Source organism: Ammodytes marinus, assembly GCF_949987685.1.
Source record: "Ammodytes marinus genome assembly, chromosome: 16".
NCBI lineage: Eukaryota > Metazoa > Chordata > Actinopteri > Uranoscopiformes > Ammodytidae > Ammodytes > Ammodytes marinus.
The window spans coordinates 10,160,090-10,182,697 of record NC_137220.1 but is presented as its reverse complement, the minus strand read 5'-3'; the positions used below and the strand labels follow the sequence as shown (position 1 = coordinate 10,182,697).

At 42.4% G+C, this 22,608-nt stretch overlaps 1 protein-coding gene across 1 annotated transcript; it reads left to right on the top strand.

Annotated features, from left to right (window-relative positions):
* Positions 1 to 4,385: 4,385 nt before the first annotated feature.
* On the top strand, positions 4,386 to 12,153 carry lfng (LFNG O-fucosylpeptide 3-beta-N-acetylglucosaminyltransferase). Its single transcript, XM_080043186.1, has 8 exons — positions 4,386 to 4,925; positions 8,712 to 8,760; positions 8,982 to 9,084; positions 9,172 to 9,325; positions 9,443 to 9,528; positions 9,702 to 9,867; positions 9,989 to 10,074; positions 10,553 to 12,153. The coding sequence occupies exons 1-8, from the start codon at positions 4,506 to 4,508 to the stop codon at positions 10,617 to 10,619; spliced, it is 1,131 nt and encodes a 376-aa protein (XP_079899312.1). The 5' UTR covers positions 4,386 to 4,505; the 3' UTR covers positions 10,620 to 12,153.
* The last annotated feature ends 10,455 nt before the right edge of the window (positions 12,154 to 22,608 follow it).

Genomic DNA, 22,608 nt, shown 5'->3' with positions numbered 1-22,608 from the left:
ATGTGCAGAGTCGTGTTTTTCTCCTCCGCTGCAAAGATCTCGCTGGCCTTGGATCCCTGTGCTTTGTTTGTTTCAGTATACACTTTATTGCTAATGATACATCCCCCCCCCCCAAATCTTAAGTCAACTAACTGTGATTTTGCATTTACAAACAAACCTTTCTGGCCAGTGATTAGAGTGAAAAACAATTCTGATTATGAGCAGCACCTCTCACACATTAGATATATTTGAATGAGAAAGGGGCCAAGGAGAGGACACCACAAGCTATTAAAAAGTACCTCAAAAGACTCCACTGTTTTCTCTTTGTCTGCTGGACCTCCCATTGTACGTCCCAGCAAGGTATAGCTACAGGCCCACAGACAAAGAAAATGACCATTTAACCCAACACAAGGGGCCTTTTTCACAGGCTTTTCTTTATTTGCATGTAGAGCATTAAACCAATAACCTCCAATTACCTCTTAAAATTCACATTCTGATATGGAAATAACTCAAAGTTGTCAACAGCTTTTAGAGGTCCCCTGAGCACTTGGTGGAAATATGAACCTGGAGGGTCTCCAGCGAATATCTTGTTCCAGTAACAACACGTGGGTGTGTACAGTGTGGAGAAAGAACCATGCCGTTGTGAAACAAAGAATATTGGTATATGTGACAAAAATGGATGTGATTTAAACAGGATAATGTTTCTGAGCGGTTCAGAGATGATGAGGATAATTAAAGATGGTTTAAAGGTCTTATTTTTTAACACAAGAAATTATGGTTCATCATTTCCAGGGGGACATTTTGTTTGTTATGAGCACTTTTATTTTGTTACTTAGTGTACATTTTGTTGCTCATTCTCACTGTCACTGAGCTCCATGGCATAACAGTTGTTTGGTGTTTTAGCATCACAGCAGCATGTTGGGTGATTGTCTGTACTGATGTTCTCTTTTTCCATACTGTCCTTTACTGAAGGGATGTCTACAAACATTTGTCAGGTAAAGCGAAGGAGGCATTTGGAATTGAACCGCAGAGCTCTTGATGCATTCCAAAGCTCTACCACTGGGCTAAACCCCATTTGACTGATCAGAACAGGAAGAAGAAGAATGACTCTGATGGAGGAAACATAAAGGAATAATATATACACGATATAATTGCATGATAACACTCAAAGGGGGCCAATTTGTTTATCACAAGTACTTTTATTTTGATACATTGAGTAAAAATAATTCTCACTTAAAATAGATTAAAAAAATAAATCAATGCAGCTTCTTTTATTTTAGTAAAATATTCCAATACTTCCTCCACCATAGCATGTTACTATAAAATAGTATGCCAGTATTTATGCTCATGATACAAATAAGAACATTTGTGTAGCCCTTCGCTCTCAGTGCAAAGGATCCAGTCTTATGCCCTGCTCCACCGGTTCCTTGTGTTAACCCTTGATGTCCAATCAGATGTATGGGAACTCTCTCTCTGCAGATCAATAAGTAAAGGGCTTGTATTTATTTGTCTGTCGAGAGGATGAAGTATTCTCGGCCGTTGGTCCTTGGAGAGTTTCCTCTGATGTTGCTTGAGAAGGAAAACTGAAACCGAGTTCTGAGAGGAGGAATCCCAGTCGCTCTGGCTCTCACTTCTGGTGTGACCTGTAATCCCATCAGAGCTAGTGTGTGTCCATACTGGGATAAAATAAACAGAAAAAAAATACCAATCCCAGCCACTGATCTTAGTCGGCCTGCAGTCATATTCCATTTATACTTTTTGTAATAGCTTAAATGCTAACCTTTAGTCGCTGTTGGTGCCGTGGAAGTTGTGAGCTTACGAAGGAAACGACATGTAAGGCGACAAAGGATATGATCCAGGATTCTGAGTCTAGTGTGCAGGACATCTGAGACTTAATAGCTATCTGACCTTGCCCAGCAGCATCTGAGATTACAATGTGAGAGACTGGAATTAAGTGGCCACATATTTGAATCAGTAACTAATAAACAAAAAGCTTTTGAAACGGCAGAGACATCCAGGGAACCGTGCCGAGGAATGTTAAACAACATGTGAAGCATTATGAGTTGAAAAGAAAGATGTGGCTTAGAGCTAATGCCTTCCATGTTGTGTTTTTTCTTTCTTCTCTCCAACAAGTTGGCTCTATACGCTATCCTGAGTATCAAGTTATATACAGTTTATATATAGTCTGCACATGTGTTTTTCAGACAGAAAAATGAGAGGTACTTAGTGCAGTAATGAAGTTTTCGGGGAAGTTGTGGGACATTGGGCACACTCTGGTCACAGTGAATGCTGTGATTCTTTACCTGCTGTATGTGAATCAAGGGGAAATCGTCTCTGTCGAAAAGCAGGATCTATAAATAGCAGCCCTTTCATTTCACCATCCGGCGGAGGCTCCTCATGGCCGCTCAGATCCCCCAACATGCTGATACCATCAGGGGGAAAATCAAGCCAATTGTGGTGTCTCTCTTTGGGTTTGTGGTCACTATGGTGAGGAAGTGGGCCTGTCAGAAGAAACTGATTCAACCCCACTGGTATTCAGCAGTAATGTTAAACTGGGGGGGGGGGGGGTCCAAGATGAGGTGGAGTTTTGGGGTGATTTCAAAGCGCTTTTTCTTTTCTGTCAGGGAGAAAAAAGACTTTGAGCCGAGCAGGAGGCTGGAGCTAATACAACTGGAGAACTTTACTCTTTCACTTGCCATCCTAACAACTGACATTGTTTTGCACAGGTTCCAGAAGGACCCAAAAGAGTTTTGGCCGAGTTGGGACGGATGCCCTGCAAGCCCTTCATAAAGAAGTGGTTGATGGGAGAAGAATGAAGGCCACAGAGACAGCCCCCTTTAAGCCTGTTTTCTTATACATGCTTTTAAAGGCCTTTCGGTGAACACTTTTTAAAGGTGAACAAAAGGAGCCTTGTCAAGGAGCAACAAAGCTGAGAGGTAACTCATGTCCTGTGTGTTCCAGCATTTAAAAGAATGAAACACCTGCAGGAGAGAATTTAGTTTTTGTCTTGCAAAAGATTTAAAAAAAAAACCCAACAACAAATAAACAATAACAAAGTAGGCCTATGTCTCTGCTTGTGCAACAGCAAGTAAAAACTATGGATTTAACTGGAGAAGCAGGATATGTTGCTTCATACACACCAACAATGACTTTTTAGGAGTTTATCCCAAAGTTGATCTTACTTACTGAATGTAAGGAGTGAGAGCATAATCATTTGTGTTTATTGAGCTGCCTCAAAGGGTTAATTATCTTCAACCTTTGGTTTTCAAAAAAGATGCAAAAATTGTCCGGAAGGATCTTGGCACCAAAATTTGAGGATCGGAGCGTTATTGAGGCTCCACCAGCTGCATGTTTGGTCGAAATGGAACTCATGTCTTTTGGTCAGCGTCCCAGCACCAGACGGCACTCAGATGTGAGAGCCAGAATTTGAATAACAAGTGTTCAGGAATGGCCAACTGCTAAAAGTAACCCCGCAAGGTCAGAGAAGAACAATGGAGGCAGTTTCTCTGCTGAAAAACCCTGTTCACACTTGGCTAAATTCAAACAACGCCACTGCTTTAAAGCCTGGTTTTTGCAAATTCGGATCAAAACTTTTCTCTTTTCTTAGTCAATGTATAGTGAATAATGACACAATACTGTGTGGATCATCCTGGTGCAGTTTGAAACACACCTAGGCTATCCCTTTCCTCGTGACCACCTGCACTGTGGTCTTTAGGGTCAATCTTTTACTTGTATTATCTGAAGTCAGTCACGCACACAACCACACACACTCACACGCACATGCGCGCGCACACACAGACAGACAGACAGACAGACAGACAGACAGACAGACACAGACACAGACACAGACACAGACACAGACACAGACACAGACCCATACACACACACACACACACACACACACACACACACACACACACACACACACACACACACACACACACACACACACACACACACGCACACACACACACACAGTTAATATGATAAGATTGTATTTCAACCATTCCAGAAATACTGAGACTTTCAACATTTCTCTTTTTAGATTTTTTTTTAATTCATCATGCAAACATTAGGCAACAATTCAGTATCAACCTAATATCATGCCAATAAAAGCTCACCAATAACATAACCATAGAAATAAATATATATAAACCGTATATAAAGAAAAAACACTTCCACTGCCTCACACATACTGAAAAGTCCAAATAAAAAATTTATAAATAACCAATTTTACAGAAGTCAGACTTGGCAATGCTGACACACGCGGACAAGCTTAAACCACGCCCCGTTGGCGCGTCACTGGCTGGCATGCTGCCTTCAAGGCCCTCCCATGAGGCGTGGTCAACGTGGAAGCTTATAAATATCCCCCCTCTTGACAAGCAACTTATTCGAGTTTTAGCCATGCACCTGGACGGAACCTACGTATTTATTTGAGAAAAATCCCACCATATGGACTTTTCATTGGGGATTCGTTTCGTCATTTAATAGTTTATTTTTTTTAACTCTTTAAAAAAAATTGCATCATGTTGATAAATAACGGTAAGAAGACGGCTATCTCTGTAGTCAGCACCGCGTGTCTGTGCATGGTGCTGCTGCTGGTGGCCCTGCAGCATCACCAACGGGTTCAGGTGGATGAGGAGACGGACGGAGGGGAGCCCGGGACCCGCTCTCTCCTCCAAGACGGCGGGAAGGGAGAAGAGAACACACAGTCTGTCGCGAGCGCCCAGGGGAAGAATGGATTCTCAGCCTATTTCACCAAACTCACCCGCGACCGTAGGGAGGTGGAGAAGCCCGCTCGCGCCTCTGGCTCTACCGCTGAGCCGCCTCCAGCTGAGGACATCAGCGCCCAGGACATCTTCATCGCCGTGAAGACCACCAAGAAGTTCCACCAGTCCAGACTCAATCTGCTGCTGGACACATGGATCTCAAGAAACATGCAACAGGTAAAAAAAAAATTCAATTTATTTTCCAATTTCAAAATCACTTGATAACGTTCATGTTTGATTAATTTTGCATGCCTCAATCAACTATGCTTCAAGCTTAAGATTAATGCAAATGTTCCCAATGTGTGTTGCGGGCTGATATAATTGTTATTGAGTCTGTGTGCTATAGCTGAATAATAAGCTATTATTTACTATAATAATAAGCCAGTCAGACTCAGGACACACAGGTGATGCCTCTCTTGATGGCTGCTTGCTTGCAGTGCTGCATTGTTCCCTTGTCACCGGATGACGCTCTGGAATAGCCACAGCATTTGCCATGCATTTTCCCTCTGTCACTTGTTATTCTCCTTCTTCTGAGTGATGTCCCTGAGAAACGTAGGGGAGCCGCTTCTCTTCGGGACGCTGTCGCTCCCCTCTTTCAGCCCCCCCTCGTCTCTCCCCACTCTCTCTATTATCTCGTGTGTCCCTGTGTGAATGGCCCTGGTGCAATGGATGCTTCACAGCACCGGCTCCAGCGCTGTCCCCTTTCCAGGACTAACAAAGCGTCTTTCTGAAGGGGGCAAAAGAAAAGCTTTTTTCCCAGCCCCTTGTCTCCCCTCTCTCTCTCTCTCTCTCTCTCTCTCCATGGGAACGTGGGAGCTGAGTCTGGGTCAAGCCTAATGGATGGAGGGATGGGGAAAACCGGGGCTTCATTTAAAGGGGATGCCTGGGACAAAGGGGTGCATCTATAGGCAAGCCTGCTGCATGGAAGCAGCATACTGAGTGTGAAAAGTCTGGCCCTGAGAACCAAGCTCCTTTTGGAGGGGGGTACAACGACGCAAAAGCCTACAGTCTGGAGGAAAAAGTGTTGCTTGTCAAAATGATTTGATGGTGGTGTGCATGTGCTTTTAGAAAAAGTCACAGAGACAGACAGTTTGACAGTATTCAGACAGTTTTCTTCTTCTTGTATTCAAAAGCACCAGTGAAGTTTGGAGGAGAGCTTTCCTCTCTGGCGATGTGTTTGATGTCAGGAGGACAGTTGTAAAAGCTGTCACACAATCACTTGTTTGAGTAAGGATTGGACAGAACTACCTGTATTATGTTAATGCGCCAACCCACGACATCTGCTTAGATGTGAGTCGATTGTGCTAATTGGTGCTAATCACTGCACTGGATGATGTTGTATAGTTACCCATGCAACAGAGTTAACAACAGCAGGGCTCATAGTAGGCAAGCAGCTGGTGGGTGTAGCTGCGCAGACAAAAAAAAGGGACAGCCTGAGCCCACAATGCAAGAGGGAGTTCCTGGAGGAAGGGTGACAGGTGGTCAGGGGATGGAACAAAGGACGGCCTTAATGCCAGCCATATGATGCTCCCAGTTCCCACCATGTACATATGGCCTTCCTCTAATTCAGGTTTGATTCTCACGATCAGCTGATGAACATCTGTGGAGTTTGGAACTCCTTTTACACACAAGGGACATAAGTAGTCTATTATTTCTGCAATGTAAGACCCTTTCTTTACATTTCGGGCTGTGCTGTTACTCTTATTCTATTCTATATTTTTCTACTCAAAGGGACATCTTTACTTGTATGCAGATGGAGCTGCTGCTATCTGCTTGCTGTTTACATGAGAAAATGGGAGGCTAGATTATCTCTGTGATAGCTGTGTTGACACAATAGTGACTGTGGGGCCTTCTTAATCTTTGAGCCCAATCAGAGCATCTACAGTATAGGCTAAATAGCATTTTCTGTAAATCCACCCCAGTTAGAATCATTATGTAAATCCAATATAGATCCTAATGACCTATAAATGAATGCTTCTCAAAAAAAGACTGTTTTTCAACACATGTTGTTTATATAACTTTTCACATAGAGTACCTCTTCCTATTTTCTATTGTTTTTCCTTCTGGAACAATATGGCTTCATTCTAAGAGCAGGGTCATTGAGAACAAAATGGATTAAAAAAATACTTCCAGTGGCAAATAGTGGCTTTTAAAAAAAATATTTTAATTTTATATAAATAAATCAAAGCATGAATTAAATGTTGCAGCTTGCGCCTGTACACCTTTTTATGGTGTGCCGTGCATTCCTCTCTTAAGAGGTAATTAGTCACTTGTCCTGATGAAAAAGTGCTGAAAAAGCTTTTGAATTTCCAGGACAGAAGTAGGAAGGAGTCAGGGTGGATGTGGTTGATGGAGGGAGGGAAGCCTGATGCCCTTCCTTCCCGTGGAGCTGGAGACAGCCAGCCAGGCACCACGTTCAGCTCAGACGGGGCCGTGCCAGGCCTTCCTGTGGTCAGGAGTGCACCCCCCCCCCCCCCCCCCTACACACACACATACACACCCCCAGCCCCTCTAGGCTCTCATCTAGCTCTTATCTCTACTTCACACACATTTTTTTTTTCTTTGGAATAAATTAAAATTCCATCTTTAAAGTTTCAGTTAAGAAACAAAGACAGACAAAAAACTCCTTCCCCGGGAGCTTTCTCTTTAGTTAACTCCTGCAGCTGTATGCAAATGCAAGCAAACATATTTAGAATTTACCCAGTGGAGAGACTTTACCCAGCATGAAAACTCACAGCATTGTTCTATTCAAGAGACTCTGCCTGAAGGGGGGGGGGGGGGCAGAATAGGGGCTGAAGTGGGGGTGAATGGCCACACACGGTTTTTCGATTGACTAATCAGCAGTGAGACCTCCCTCCCTCCTCTCTCTGTCAGTGCCCTGGCAGCTCTGACAGCTGCCTCACTGATTAGGCCGTTCTATTCAACGGGCTTTAAAGCAAACAGCGCCAGCCTCTGATCCCCTTCACCAGCCAAAACCACCACCACCCTTCTTTAAACAAATACAGGCTCACGACTTCAGCATCTATCAACATCTGCCCAGACTTTGTTCCACAAACAGTCCCGTTGGGCCTTTGCCTTGTGCCGCAATTTAAATCTGGAGCAGAAAGATGTGTTTTCCGGTCATTCATTTTTGGATAAAGATCACAAATCGCAGATGCTCAACAGCAGAATAAAGAACCCGCAGGAATGTGGGTTACATAGTAGAAAAGAAGAGTTGCTCTGTGAGTGAGGGGTTAACGCCCCACGACCTGGCGTGTAGAGACACGTGGCACAGATAAGGTAGGGTGATGTACGGCAGGTGCTGCCTCACCTTAGGGTGAAGGGTAAACAAACCTGGCGGTTACAAAAGCCCGCGGTCGGCCGGCAAACCTTTTCATCATCACTATTCAGCAGCTCGCACCTGCTCAGTGTGCGCGCTGTCATAAAGAGGAGGCTAATCTCCCCCTGCTCTTATGACTAACTGCTACATTGTAACAAGCGCCTGCAGTCTTGTGGTTTGATCCTCAGGTCTGTCAGTCACACAGAGGGCTTGTGTCGATGGTTTATCAGATCTGCTGCAGCATTCAACACATCTGAAGCGGCCGGCAGCAGGTCCAGCGTGGTGAATGGGGCTCAGCCGGGGGTTGGGATACACTCACGGGGTGTGTGTGGGGGCGGACAGTCTGCCTCCTGCTTTGTTCTATGTCTGGGATGCTTCGGGGCGCCGGCAGAGTTGCCATGGAGAGAGTGAAACGCTAGGACAAAGGGCCTTTATTAAGAGCAGGGGGTTGTTTAACTCAATGTGTTTTCCACTGCGTTAAAAAAAAAGACATGTTGATTGATGCTTATCACACTGGGGCTGGATGTGAAGGGGAGAATAAAAAATACTTTTGGACACACTGTTGAATGTGATCGTGTGACCGCTTCATTGGGATTGAAAAGAAAAAGTCCACTCATCTGTACTGTCTCCTTGTTTCTTTGCAGACGCACATCTTCACAGATGGAGAAGACGAGGAGCTAAAGAAGAAAATCGGTAAGTTTAATGGTTGGGAATTTCACACTGGGAACAGAGATTCACATTGTTTTGTTAGAAAGGAACCCGACTCTGAATTTATGAGGAAACCACATCATATTTGAAAGGTCATAAAGTGTCTGCTTTTAGATTTTCCGCCTCTGTAATGGATGCTATTAAAATACATAGAGCCTCTATTGATAGTGTCATTTTAAACTAAATGTATTTTATTGTTGCCACAGGGAGTCATGCAATCAACACCAACTGCTCAGCAGCCCATAGCCGACAAGCTCTTTCCTGCAAGATGGCGGTGGAATATGACAAGTTCATAGAGTCGGGGAAGAAGTAAGTATAATTTTAACTTTGTTCATTATTATTAATTAGTCTTGATTACCCCTGGATCTAATACATCTTCTGTTGGTGCTTCTTTAGGTGGTTCTGTCACGTAGATGACGACAACTACGTGAATGTTGGGACTCTGGTGAAGCTGCTGTCCCAGTACCCCCACACCCAGGACATGTACCTGGGCAAACCCAGTCTGGACAGGCCCATAGAGGCCACAGAGAGGCTGGGGGACAACAAGCTGGTACGCCGAAGATTCTCTCTCTTTTTTTCTTTTTTTTTTACTGCATAATGTATTTCAAGTTGATTTTATCAGATCATTCTGCATATTTACAATGTTTTTCTTCTGTCTCCTTTATAGAAACCAGTCAACTTCTGGTTTGCTACCGGAGGAGCCGGCTTCTGTTTGAGCCGGGGTCTGGCGCTGAAGATGAGCCCATGGGCCAGGTAAGAGATACACATGCACTTACACACACATCCTGGACTATTGAAACGTTAGACTTTTATAATGTCTGGTCACGTGTTCAGGTGATATGTCAAAAAAAATGCTGAAGATGTACACTACATGGTCACAGTCAATACTGACCTAACCGCCTGTCTTATTCATTTTGTCTCTCCAGTGGTGGCCACTTCATGAACACTGCGGAGAAAATCCGCCTGCCCGACGACTGCACCATCGGCTACATCGTGGAGTCGGTTCTGGGTGTCCCTCTGACCCGCAGCAACCTGTTCCACTCCCACCTGGAGAACCTGCAAATGGTGTCAAGAGCTGAGATCCACAAACAGGTGAGAGGCCTACAGCTTTAAAAACAAATATAAATCAATAGCCTTTTTTAATGAATCAAGTGTTAGGGTTTTTATTTTCTAAAATGCTCATGCTTTTGTTGTGATCTTTTCTTCCCCCCAGATCACTCTCAGTTATGGGATGTTCGAAAACAAGAGCAACATCATCAATTTGAAAGGAGCTTTCCCTGTGGAGGAGGATCCATCAAGGTGAGAGAGACTTGCTATGCATTTCAGGACGTGACACAGATTGAAAGGTGCAAATGTGTAGAGACGGTGTTGGCATTTTTCAGAACAGACGTGGTAGAAATGTCGCACCGCCAGGTTTCTACAGTAGCACAGAGCGGACAAACGCTATGGCCTTATGCAAAATGCTTGGAAGACCAATTATAACTCCTATAGAACAATAACTTAAAACACCTTCATCTCATCACTTGATAGTGTGGAAGGACTTGAGGCAATGGTGTATAATGCCATCTTTAGTTACTTGCTTCTTGTCCTTGAAGGCCACCGTAGCACTAGCTTCTGTACATTGCCAGAACGGGAGGGGTTAGACACAGAGCGATGCAATCTAGAACTCTCACCTCTAGATGACGCCAAAATACTCCTCAATTACACACTGTACTATTCATCTTTTTTCAGCCAATCAAATTTCTAATATCTCTCTCTCTTCTCTCTTGTCTTCCAGGTTCAGGTCTGTGCACTGTGTCCTGTACCCAGACACCCCATGGTGTCCTCACCAGGTTGCCTTTTAGGGCGACCGCTCCTTTCTCATCCTCGTCCCCGTCTAGCCTCGGTATCTGAAAGGCTTGTGGGGACCAGTGTTTGGTTATTAGACCGCGCCGCTGCTGTATTCTTGCTGCAGTGTTTAGCGCGGTCTTTAGTTAGTGTTACTGGGCTGCTGTGCGGCCCGCCTCGGGACTATATTACCTTCCTGTCCGGTGCCAGGACCTCATCATCCCAATGACGCTTGGGGTGGAGGACGCCGGGCTATCGGCAGGATGTTGCTTTCAGCGTTTGCGCTTTGCAGGCAATCAGTTGAGCTTTTGTTATGAATATGTTGCTTGTAAATGTATCTGCAATTCTCATAGAATGTATTGTTATATATATATTCGATGCCTTTTTGCCAGCTTTATTAACACATGTTTTTTGAGCCTTTGAAAATGCAAAGCCATGCAAGGTCTTTGTTTGTTGGCTTTCAGGCTTTTCTCACACATAATTTGGCGTTTTCTGGCTTATGTGTTTTAGTTCTTTTAACTCCGATGACTCCGGACAAACGCTCCAATATGAAGATATTGTTGTGCTTTTTTAGGTGTACAGTGTTATTTCTCCCACATCCTGAGCTGGCAGGTGGGCAGATTTCCAAATGCATCCTTTGGTTGACCTAATCTGAAGTATATCAGGACAAAGCACTTTTTGATATTTGACGGTTTTGTTTGATAAACTTGTCTAATTTACGTCCATTTAATGACATGCTTCAGATTTGTGTCCAAACTAGAAGAAAAAAAAGAAATGACAACCCCTCAAAATCTCAGTATCCATTCATTCTTATTTATTTAATAAGTCTCCTTGTATTTTTTTTACAATCTGGGGAAAAATAATGAGTGGAAGAGATTTTGACTCGGGGTTACAATCAGCTTTTGATTTGCTTTGAAGAGTTTGTTTTAAAAAACGTTGCACAGCTGAGTTTCAAATGAACTGATATTTGCTCCTGGAAAGATTTTCACCTCCTGAGTTAGTGACTTTAACTTTGTATGAATGCCACTTAAACGGCATCTAAATAATGACCACTATGTGTAATCTGAGCCACAGTCTATAATAGTTTGCACAAAAGACTGAAGAGCCTTTCTGTTGTTATTACCGTGAATGTTCCTTTACTTACACATCATACCGCGAGGTGAGAACTTTACAGGAGCAACGTCAGTGTTTCAACAAGGAGGTGTCGGTTGCCTTTTGTGTCGTCTTTCACCCATATTGGGTTACATTGTACATTGATTACAGTATTGTATACTGTTTAAACTAGCAGTCATTGTATAATGTTTAGAATGTTAATTCCACCTCTGTGTGGTTTACATAATGCTTTTAATGACCTGGAAATGTTTTGTTTTTTTGTCTACTGTTTTGAACTGTTAAATGATGTTAAAGTGTTTATTCTCCAGTATCTGGAGCTTTTGAGCAGTTCATTCCCAGTACTGGCTTCTCAGGGATTATGAGCTGATCCTGGTATTTACTACCATGGGACCCACGGTGGGACTTTCAACTTTGAATAAAAGTGCATAACCACTGAGAAACGATACATATTTGGTCTTGTCTTTGTTTGACTTTTCTGCCATGTTCCAGACAACACATTTTGATGTACAAAACTAACACTTTGTACCTACTCTTTGTTTACGGAAACATATTGACATTTTTTTAAAAACTACTATTAACATTAAACAACCAGTCCTGCATGGTGTTGCAGTGGAGACCACAAAGATATGGATGCATGAGGCAACCACATGTGCAGAGTAGCCTAAATCCCCCTTATTCATGAACTGTACTTTAGTATTATTATTATAAGTAATTTGTCGCTACTATTTCCATTTCATAACATTAAAGCACAACTACTTTGAGTGACTTTCCCTTTAAAAATCTGATGGTTTCATTTAAACAAATGAGGCAAGTAAAATAATCAATATCTCACACATAAAAAGTCCAAAAAGTTATTTGACATAATTCTTCTTTTCAACTACGTAGGCTTCCGAAATTGGAACTACACAATTTCTAACTTGACAACCATCCTTCATTGAGTTTAAAGGTTGAGGACCTTTAGTATAAAAAAGCTGCCTCATAGGATTATACAATTCTGGACAATTTTCTTTCTTCTGATGATCAAACTCCAACACAGTTAAAACATTTTTTTCTTAATCAGCACATGCTGGCTGAACTCTTGCAGACCCGGAGCTGAAGATCCATCACCAAAGCTTTGCATGGGAGACACATTACTCAGTGCAAAACATCCCTGCCACAAACCATAATCACAGCTTTGCCTTGAAGAGATGTATAGTGGGAAAAAAACACGAGTCTTTTATGTGTTAGAATCTCATGTTAAAACAATCTTCATCTGCACCCTCTTTCCTCTCTTTGTTGACTCATAAAAATATTTCCAAATACATCTGTACACAAATTCCAAATGGTACAATTTGTGAAATTGAACAATTGGAACAGTTTGATTGGTAGTGCTGCTTGGTGGCAAATGGTCAATCAGCTTCACTCAGCTTCCCCACAAGAGGAAGAGGGAGATCCCTCTTCTGGCACTGCACCCATGGGAAAAGACTGCATGTGGCTTAAGTCTAAACTCTTGTATCATTACATTGGCAAGCTGTGAATGTGCAAACAGTAATCGGATCAGCAGCAGAAGCCTATGATCTTTTCCTCCGCGAGACGAAAGGTTTGGTACATAAACAAAGCATTAGAGTTGTTGGTCTTATCTGTCTCTACTCTTTGAAAGGTCCATACCCTCAAAACTGTCATTTGCATGTGAAATGTATAAGGTCACAACTGAGGAGACTTGCACACTATCACAGCAATCCACAGTGGTTTCTGTTCACTGGAAAATCAAACATTATGAAACATGTGCTGCACAGAGGAAATAAAGTAGAAGTATGAGATGTAAGTAGACATTTCCTCCAGCTCATTTGTAGCCTAATCCAGCGGTCCTTGAAACATACCAGTCAGTCACATCTGTGAGCAACTGTGAATGAGCGGCGGTTGTTACATGTGATTACTGTCCTTTGGTGGTTTTTTCCACTGTTTATCTTTCCTCCACGTTTGCTATTGCAATTAAATCTGTTTCCCATACCAGCAGCTGCACAATAACAAATACAGTCAGATTGAGCTCTTAAAGCGAACGCTATTAGCATTTAAATTTAGGGCCCTGAGCTGCGGCCAAGTTTTCAGCCTCATGCAGGGAGACAGTTTGGACAGAGCTTTGACAGATGAGGAACCACTTGAGACACTACATGGGTCGTTTGAAAAGACAGCGTGTGTTTAACAGGTAGGCAAGTAGGGGTAATCTGGGCTAAATTTGGTTTTCTGAATAAAATTACTCAAGTTTAACGGAATTATTTCATTGTCACAAATGCTGTCCTCTCCCCCCCCCCCCAAAAAGAAAGAATTTAACACCATCCCCAGTCTTGTGTTTTTTAATTTATATGTGAAATTTAACTTTTCACAAGAAAGCACCTTCCTTAAAGTAAAGCGTTTGAATGGATTATGTTTCCATTGAGGAGCTATACTTGCACTTCTGGTAAAAGTTACCAGTAGTTCCTCAACTGTGAACTGCATCACTTCAACACTATCAGCAGATACATCAACTGTTTTGACTCTAAGTATGAATCAGGCGTAACGTCTGTGGTTCAGCTCTTTGCAGTGGAATGATTTCAGTCATGCTGTTTTGCATATTGTGCGCCGTGGCAACAGGTGAGAGATTTACAAGAACACAAGCTTCCAACTGCAAACCTCCACCGCCGCTCGGCCACCTAACTGTCAGTAAACTATGGGGAAATATGACTGGAGGCCGTTGCTGATTATCTCCTATTGATAATGGATCCGGGTCCCAAAATGTCCATCATGCTCTGTTTACACAACAGAAGATATCCTGCATGACTTGTGTCTGTCTCAGTTTGAGTCACACTCAAGTGCAGCCTGTCTGCCCACCTACCTTTCTTCACCCCCAGGGAGAAACCAAATAAAAAACTTGTCTGTCACAATGTAATGGGCCTGAACTGAGAGCCATTAAGAGTTGTATTATTGTTGTGACTTGTTCTCCCTGTCTTTTGAATAAGAAAGAGTTCAGAAGCAATTCATTTATCTTAAATCCCACAACAGAATATTCAGTCTATCACGCTGTCACTACAACTACATTTGATTATGTAAATACTAAAAAATAATGACAAAGCAGTGGCGGGCTAGAGGGGTAGCATGAGTTCTCCCTTGAATCTGGTTGCACCTGGTGCCCACCTCAACAGGTGATATCATGGATGGATAACTGAACAGACTAACTGGTGGCAGTATCTGTATGAAATGAAATATGCAAGAAAGAAATGCACAAAACAAGATGCAAGATGCCTGAACAAAGACATTAAATGACTGAAGAGAGACAAGGCCACCACAAAGACACAGATGAGAATAAACATATGGAAACATAGCGTGTGAAATGACACAAAAAGAATACGAGAAAAATGCTTAACAAGATGCAGGATGGCTCACAAAAGGACCACAAAGGAATGTAAAACGACCACAGAGACACATAAAACAAGACAATAAAATGACTTCAAAGACAAAAAGCCACAAAAGATAAATACAAAATGACCACAAAGAGTCTTGGCTTCTTGCTTTTCTTGAATATAGCTAACTTAATGAACTTGTCAAAACTGTTTAAAATTGCAGTCAAAAGAAGCAGATGTATTCTTTATATTTATTCATGTTAAAAACTATAATCATACAGTATATTTACATTCAAATCAAATATAAGAACACCTTTGAAACCCTGGATATCAAGGCTCCACACAGCTCCTAACAATGACATTGCTTCGGCACCGTCTTAAGGTGGAATGACAGGAAACGTGTTTGCTTGTAATGCCTCGTTTCCACCGAGTAGAGCGGGTCGGATCGGAGCGGCTCAGAGCGGGACAGCTCACTTTTAAGAATCTCGGTGTTGTTTCCACCGCCGACCCTACCCTTACTGGTAGGGCGGGGTTTAGGCTGGACTGCGATAGCCGACGCCAGAATGTGGGTCAAACTATCGGGCTGTGGGAACAACTGTGGTCAAGCCAGCGGTCTCTTGTTTTTGCTTGGTCAAACCAGCCGCTTCTTTATTTATTCCCCCCGTGTTGTGAGCACAGAGACGGCTCGGTGCAACTGATAGAGACAGTGAGCGAACAGCACTGGCTGCGGCAGCTACGTGACATCGTAGCAGTGGGACACAGTGTAGCCAACTGATTCATTTAATGACGAGGAAAAACACCACACAATAAACAGTGCCGCGCTCACATTTTCGCCAAAACTCTCTTCACTCTAGCCGAGGTGACTACAAACGGCGGAGATGATTCAAACCAGCCGCTTCTTTATGTATTCCCCCCGTGTTGTTGTGAGCGTGTATTTTACTACTATCTATGGCGTAAACACACAGAGACCGCTCGGCGCAACTCAGAGACAGTGAGCGAACAGTGCTGGCTGCAGCAGCTACGTGACTATGGGACACAGTGTAACCAACTGATTAATTTATTGACGAGGAAAAACACCACACAATAAACAAAGCTGTGCTCACATTTTCGCCAAAACACAAGACTCTCTTCACTCTTCGAGATCTACACATGGCGGAAATGATTCTTTCGACCAATCAAATGACGGCAGTGTGTAGCTCCGCCTTCTCATGCATTTTCGGCCCGCTTTCAGGCCGCTAGTACCCCTACGGAGGAGTACTGAGATCGGGAGCGGCTCAGAGCGGTTAGGTGCGCTTAAACCGTACCCTACCCAACTTTTGGCAAATGAAAAGCCAAACTACCCGGACCGAACCGCTCCGACCCGACCCGCTCTACTCGGTGGAAACGAGGCATAAGTCTGTTAACAGTTTGTAACCCACGCTGATTAAAACACAAACACGTGGGTGTGCTTTCTTGCACCTCCCATTAACGGCTCTGAGTTCAACATGTGAAATTTCACATCTCTGTAAAGTCACAAACAAAACAGTGTCTTTAACTGTCAATGGAACCCCCCCTCTTCACTGAGCGGGAGGTGCGGAGCTGCTGGTCTGGGTGGTGAAGTATGGATGGCTGCCACAGAGGGACATTCCTCAGAGTGCAAAGGGGATTACAGAGAAGCCGGCCACTTGCACATTGTCTTCATGACTGCCCCCTTTGCTATATCAGTCAGTCTGCAATTAACAGGCTGCATTGTCTGCAGGATTAGGAGCGCCGGCGGGACAAGTCCCATTGGCCTGCACAGAGATCTCACAGCAACTGGCCCAGGCTTTAATCCTGTCTCAACATGTGCTCTAAAAGGCCCGACAAAGTAATAAGCCAGGTATCACGTATCCCCGCTATAGAAGGACTTGAACTTGGTAGTAAGCAGCTCTTGAGGAATTTGAAGGAGAACCAGACAGTCCCCCTTCAAAGGCTGACCAGGACCTTTTGTTTCCTCTCTTCACATTATACGTTGTTGTTGTTGTTTTTATTATGTTAAAGCCAAATTAAAATTATTTGATTCAATCAGATAACACCAATCTCTTTTCGTACATAGAAATATGTAATTTATAGTTTATAACACACATTTATGCTTATGTACCTATACACACAGCCACAGACATAATTCTACTCAGGGTTGATTGATGTACAATACATGGTTATAACTTCCACTATGAAGACTTATTTTGTTTAATTACAACTGTATGATATGTTTCGCTTCTCTTGGGGACTTAAAAGTTGTTGAAACTATGGTCAATTAATATTTCACATCTTCTTATTCCTTATTGCCATGCTGGTTGAGGCAGAGGGTTTGTAGAAAGAGGTCCCATAACATGCAAAACTAAAAACAACATGACTTATTACTAATAATAATAGCCCTTAATCCACTAGAGGGATTTAAAGTGTCAGATAACTGTCAGTTTTCATCGTTTATATAGTTTGCACATCATCAAAAAACGTAATATATGAAGGTCATTTGCATGAGAGTAAGTATAGCAGCCATGGTGTTTGGCAGAAATGCAAATCAGGATGCAAATGATGCTGCACAACCGGAGGTGATAACAAGATACTATCATCATTCACCGCAACACACACTTTTGGAAGATATAAGTGAACTGGTATTATGAAGGGAAAATACTTTGCGAAGAAGACTGATAAAATATTTAAAATTGAGTGGGTGAGAGAGCATCAGAGGGAGCACAAGAACAAGGCTGTCTCTGTCTGTGTGTGAAGAAAGAGGAGGAGAGGACAGCTCCATAAATCCTCTATAGCAGTATATACAACTACGTGCTCCCTCTGACTTGCTCCGGGCCCTGTGTGTGCACAATGGAGGAGGTGAGGTGTGAATAAGTTTGACTCCCAGGATGCAGCTGCCTCCCCTCTGAGCTCCGGACACAAAAGACACAAACCAGGCTCCCTGTTTCTCTGACTCCCTCTCCATTGTTTGCTCGAAAACAAAGGTGCTCACGTCCTGTGTTTGCATCCAGTGTTCATCTGTATAATGGAAGGACACATGTTGAAAAAGTGAGAGGTAAACATGAATATAATGAGCAGTAAAAAGGGATGAAATCAGAGGCACTTCCATTTTATCCTTATACTTAACATGTATTGTACTTTTTACTTCATAACAAGTATTTGATAGCTGTAGTGATTAGCTACCTTTCAGAATAAGATCAATTGATTGATTAAGAAAAGATTTATGAAATACAACACTTCATTGGCTTCTATAATCGTTATGGCTTGTGACCACTCCAAAAAAGTACTTTCTTGTAGCGGGCCCCCTTCCCCTACGTTTCAAATGCTGTCTTTACAAATTCTGCCGAGTCGTTGAAGTAATGTAGTAATTGTGTATTACAAAATTGGATTGATAAACTCGTTTTTTCCTTCCTTCGTCTTTTATTAATCATCATATTATGTACCCACAGATTATAGATACATCTTGTGACCCTTTGGCGGGGCTGATACAGGCAGATTTTGGAATCTGGCAGCTAAACTGCTTTTTATCAATCAACAACAACCAAAATCATGCTTCTTCACAACAGCCATGTAAGGCTGCTGGTTTTCCGGGTTTTACTTAGTTTTAATTATGTATTTCACAAAGATCAGGTTTAGAGGCTTCCTTGAAAGCATCACTGGAGGAGGATTTTCCCAAATGCTCCTTGTCATGTGACAAACTGCTAAAAGGCAGCTTATTAATGGCAGCTTATTAATGTCACTATACCCAAATAAATGGAATCTACCGGCAATCGGAAACGTAGGGAATACATCTAATTACTTGATATTTGATAAATGATTAGAATTGATTTAGTTTCTGCTCAAATACAGGAAATTTTTGTGGATATGAAGAAGATTTGTCTGACCAGAATTTCATCTGTGGGAAAAAAATAGAGAGTAAGAATATAGGTCTGCACTATGATTTAAAATTGGTGTTTTTTTTTAAATGGACGTGTGGACTTGGTGCAGCGTTAACCCTCTCGTGTGCCTCCTGGCCGTCATGCAGCTGGCCTGGCATTGAGATAAAGAAGAGCCGTGGACCGAACCGCCAGGCAGAGCGCCCAGATAGATTCAGGAAGTGTCTGTGGTGGTTGTTGTGTGTGTGTGTGTGTGTGTGGGGGGGGGGGGGGGGGGGGATGGGGGGTCAGAGGGTGCTCCCCCACCCACCCTCCCTCTCCCCTCTCCATTCAGCTCCTCACCTCAAAGCATTAGTAATGCATTCCTCCAGACCAGCAACAAGCAGGGTAATTCAATTTCCTCGACAGTGAGACCGTGTGAAATTTCATTTGCATCTCTGGGTCTGGGTGTGTAAAAATCCTCTCTGCTCTCCACCGTGCTTTGTTTACTGCCTTTGTTTAGTCTGGCCTGCAACAATAAACAGCAGAGGAACCCAGGAGGTGATGTAATATGTCTAGATTCATATTTTTTGAACGAAAAATGTCTGGAATGTAGTGTATTTCCTGACAAAACATTGGTGAATTTTTTAATATTTCAGACACATTTTGAATACGTGTTTAAAGTTGAAGTGAAACATTTAAAAATCAAATGGTGCAAATATGTCAAGATAAAGAAGATAAAAGAAGTGTTTTTTAAGTATGTTTGTCTGTTTGTTATCCATTTCAACCCCCAGACTACCCCATGAGAAGTCAGTGTTTGGGGGGGGGGGGACAGCAGCTGGCCGGCGGTATGAAGGAAGTTGACAAAACCAGACTGGTGGCCCGGCTATGACACTGACCTCTCGCCTGCTGTCGCTCCCAGAGAGGTCACACACACAACACTGCCTTTCTGCTCCACTCACAGTCTATCTGTATGCAAAAGGCTGCAAGTCTGGCCCAGCTCTGCAAAACAGGAACGCATACCAACCAAATCCCAATGTAACCTCGACAATAAACACCACATTGAAAACCTCATGAATAAAACTGAAACCTAAATAACTGAGTTTTTATAAAGGGCTATCCCTTTGAATCCGAAAACTTTATTTATCCCAAAGGGGCAATTTTATCTTAAAGGGGAAGTAAGCGATATTTTTTGTTAAAGAGGACCTATGATGCTTTTTGACTTTTATGACCTATAAACGTTGTTATGATGATTCATAGTCATGCTTAACCATACTAAATTATCAAATAATGACTTACATGCATTTCGACGTATTCCCTGCTGACCGTCTGGGGTGTCTGTGCAGAGCACTAAACACTATTCTAGCCAGTCGAGAAGTCACGTGTTCAGAGCGGTTCAGAGCGGTCAACCCTTCCGTAACTTCGTGACGTCGCATGTAACTTCGTGACGTCACCACGCGGATGTTTCCATGTATGGTAATGCTGTCACTTCCCTGTTCGCGTCTGCCTCGCGCCCTTATAGGTCCATGCTCGCGCTTCCCGCCACTGAAAGTGTTCCGGAAGGAAGGTAACCAATCACAACGGAGTGGGGTTTGCAGGAGGGGGGAGGGGAGCGGAGATCCCCGAAGCACAGGCGGAGTGAGCGGAGATTGCCGAAGCACACACACTCAAGTGTTGACAGGACGTGCTGGATCGCCAAAATAAGAGAAAGAGCTTCCCGAAAATCTACATAGTTTTTTGTGATGTGATTCGTGTCAGGTTACTCTATAGCAGTGTAAAACAAGAAATTAAGACCAGAAAAGTAGTATAATAGGATCTCTTTAATATAGGCCTATGTGTTAAATCACTTAAACAGTATGCACAGTTCATAACACAGGTCTCCCAGTCGTTCAGCTTTGCAGTAATTGCCAGATCAAATTTTGAGTATCCCGCTCGTTTTTATCCAATCAGGAGACAGAGGGCTATAAAGAGGCGGGTCTCTGTGCCCGTGAACGATGACTCACTGCTCTCCATGGCGGTGTGAGTACCAGATATGCTCGGCTACCAGATAAGTTCGGGTTGCACAATGATGACGCACTTCCTGTAAATTATATTCAAATAAACTTCAAAAAAACTGTTTTCCCTACCTTTTCCTGAAGCGAAAATGTATTTACTGTATTAAAACCAACATTAAGCTTACAAGTTTGGCATTCGCCTTTTATTAAATAAAACAGAGAAAAAAGTTTCATGTTCGGGCTGTATTGAACACTCTCGCGAGATCTCTTATAACGCCGCGTGATCTTGGGGACAATAATTACGTATTCCATAATCCCTTGCTATTCCGAACGATAGCTTATCTATTTTTTCCGAAAACTACACATACTTTCTTTCTACATGTATCTTTATTGTAATGTTTATATTGTGAATGATAATATTATAATAGAATGCAGTTTGCAATAGATTCGCAAGAAAGAAGTGGATCTCGCGTAGTACAGGAAGTGCGTCATCATTGTGCAACCCGAATTTATCTGGCAGCCGAGCATATCTGGTACTCACACCGGCACTATCTGAAGACAGGACGTTAGCTAAAAGGACCATATCACTTACTGAACCTTTAACTGTTTTAGATCCTTGTGACACTCTATTAACAAGCATCAGACTCAACTCTGGAAAAATATATCATCATGTAACTAACACTTGTTAAAAGTGGAGTCAGCAATTCTGAAGAATGCTTTGCAAAAATGTATTTTTTTGTCAAAATAAGTCAACATAAAATATCAGCTCACAAATCAATCCCTATCCACTGGTGTGCGCTCTGAATTTTTTTTAGTGTTAATACATAGCCTAAGCTCTGTAAATGGGCATGTTACCCGCTGCTGTGGGCCCCCTTTGTTTACAGAATAAGGTGAATAGGCTGTGAATTAACGCCAGCTTATATTTCAGCGCACACAGTACGGGCAGGTAGCAGATTGTGAGGCGATATTCCACTCATTTCGACAACAAGTGTTCTCCAGAATCACTGACTTCACTCCTTAACTGTCTGGACAGAGAAAGGTTTATAAATGGCCTTGAGCTTCTGAAATAGATTTCTATCCAAGATTCTGTCATTCCTAAAATGATTTATTGACAGTGTTGAAGCTCAAAATAACATTATTTTGAGAGGAATAATTTCAGTACGTCATCTCTTATTTTTTATTAGAAGAATGATCAACACACTGTTCAACTCTTCCCTTGAAAATAAATGCAACATGTTGGAAGGATAAACTCTATCAGGTGTCAACTAGTTTTCTTCTGTCTGCTCTGGAGGCGATCTTACATTACTTTAACCACTTTTATGTCCATCACATAATACACATTAAAGATCACATGTTATATATATGTATATATATAAGATTTCATCCCTATATTTCTTACTTTTGGTGTAAATATAATTCACAATCATGCTACTGCAAACCTGGTAGAAGAAAACTTCTGATTATTTGTATGGGTTAAAACCTACTTGTGTATCATATTTGAAGATTATGTATCAATCATAATTTTACATTGTTTAAATTGTAAGAATTGTAACAAATTATGTTAAAAAAGAAAAAAATAGACGCTTTGAAAAACTAAATCGGGGAGACAACTCAGACAAGAGAGCTGGCAGTGGAGTTCTGCTGCTACCTAGTGGAAATATTTCAATCCAATGACAAAGAACTCCAAGCAGCACA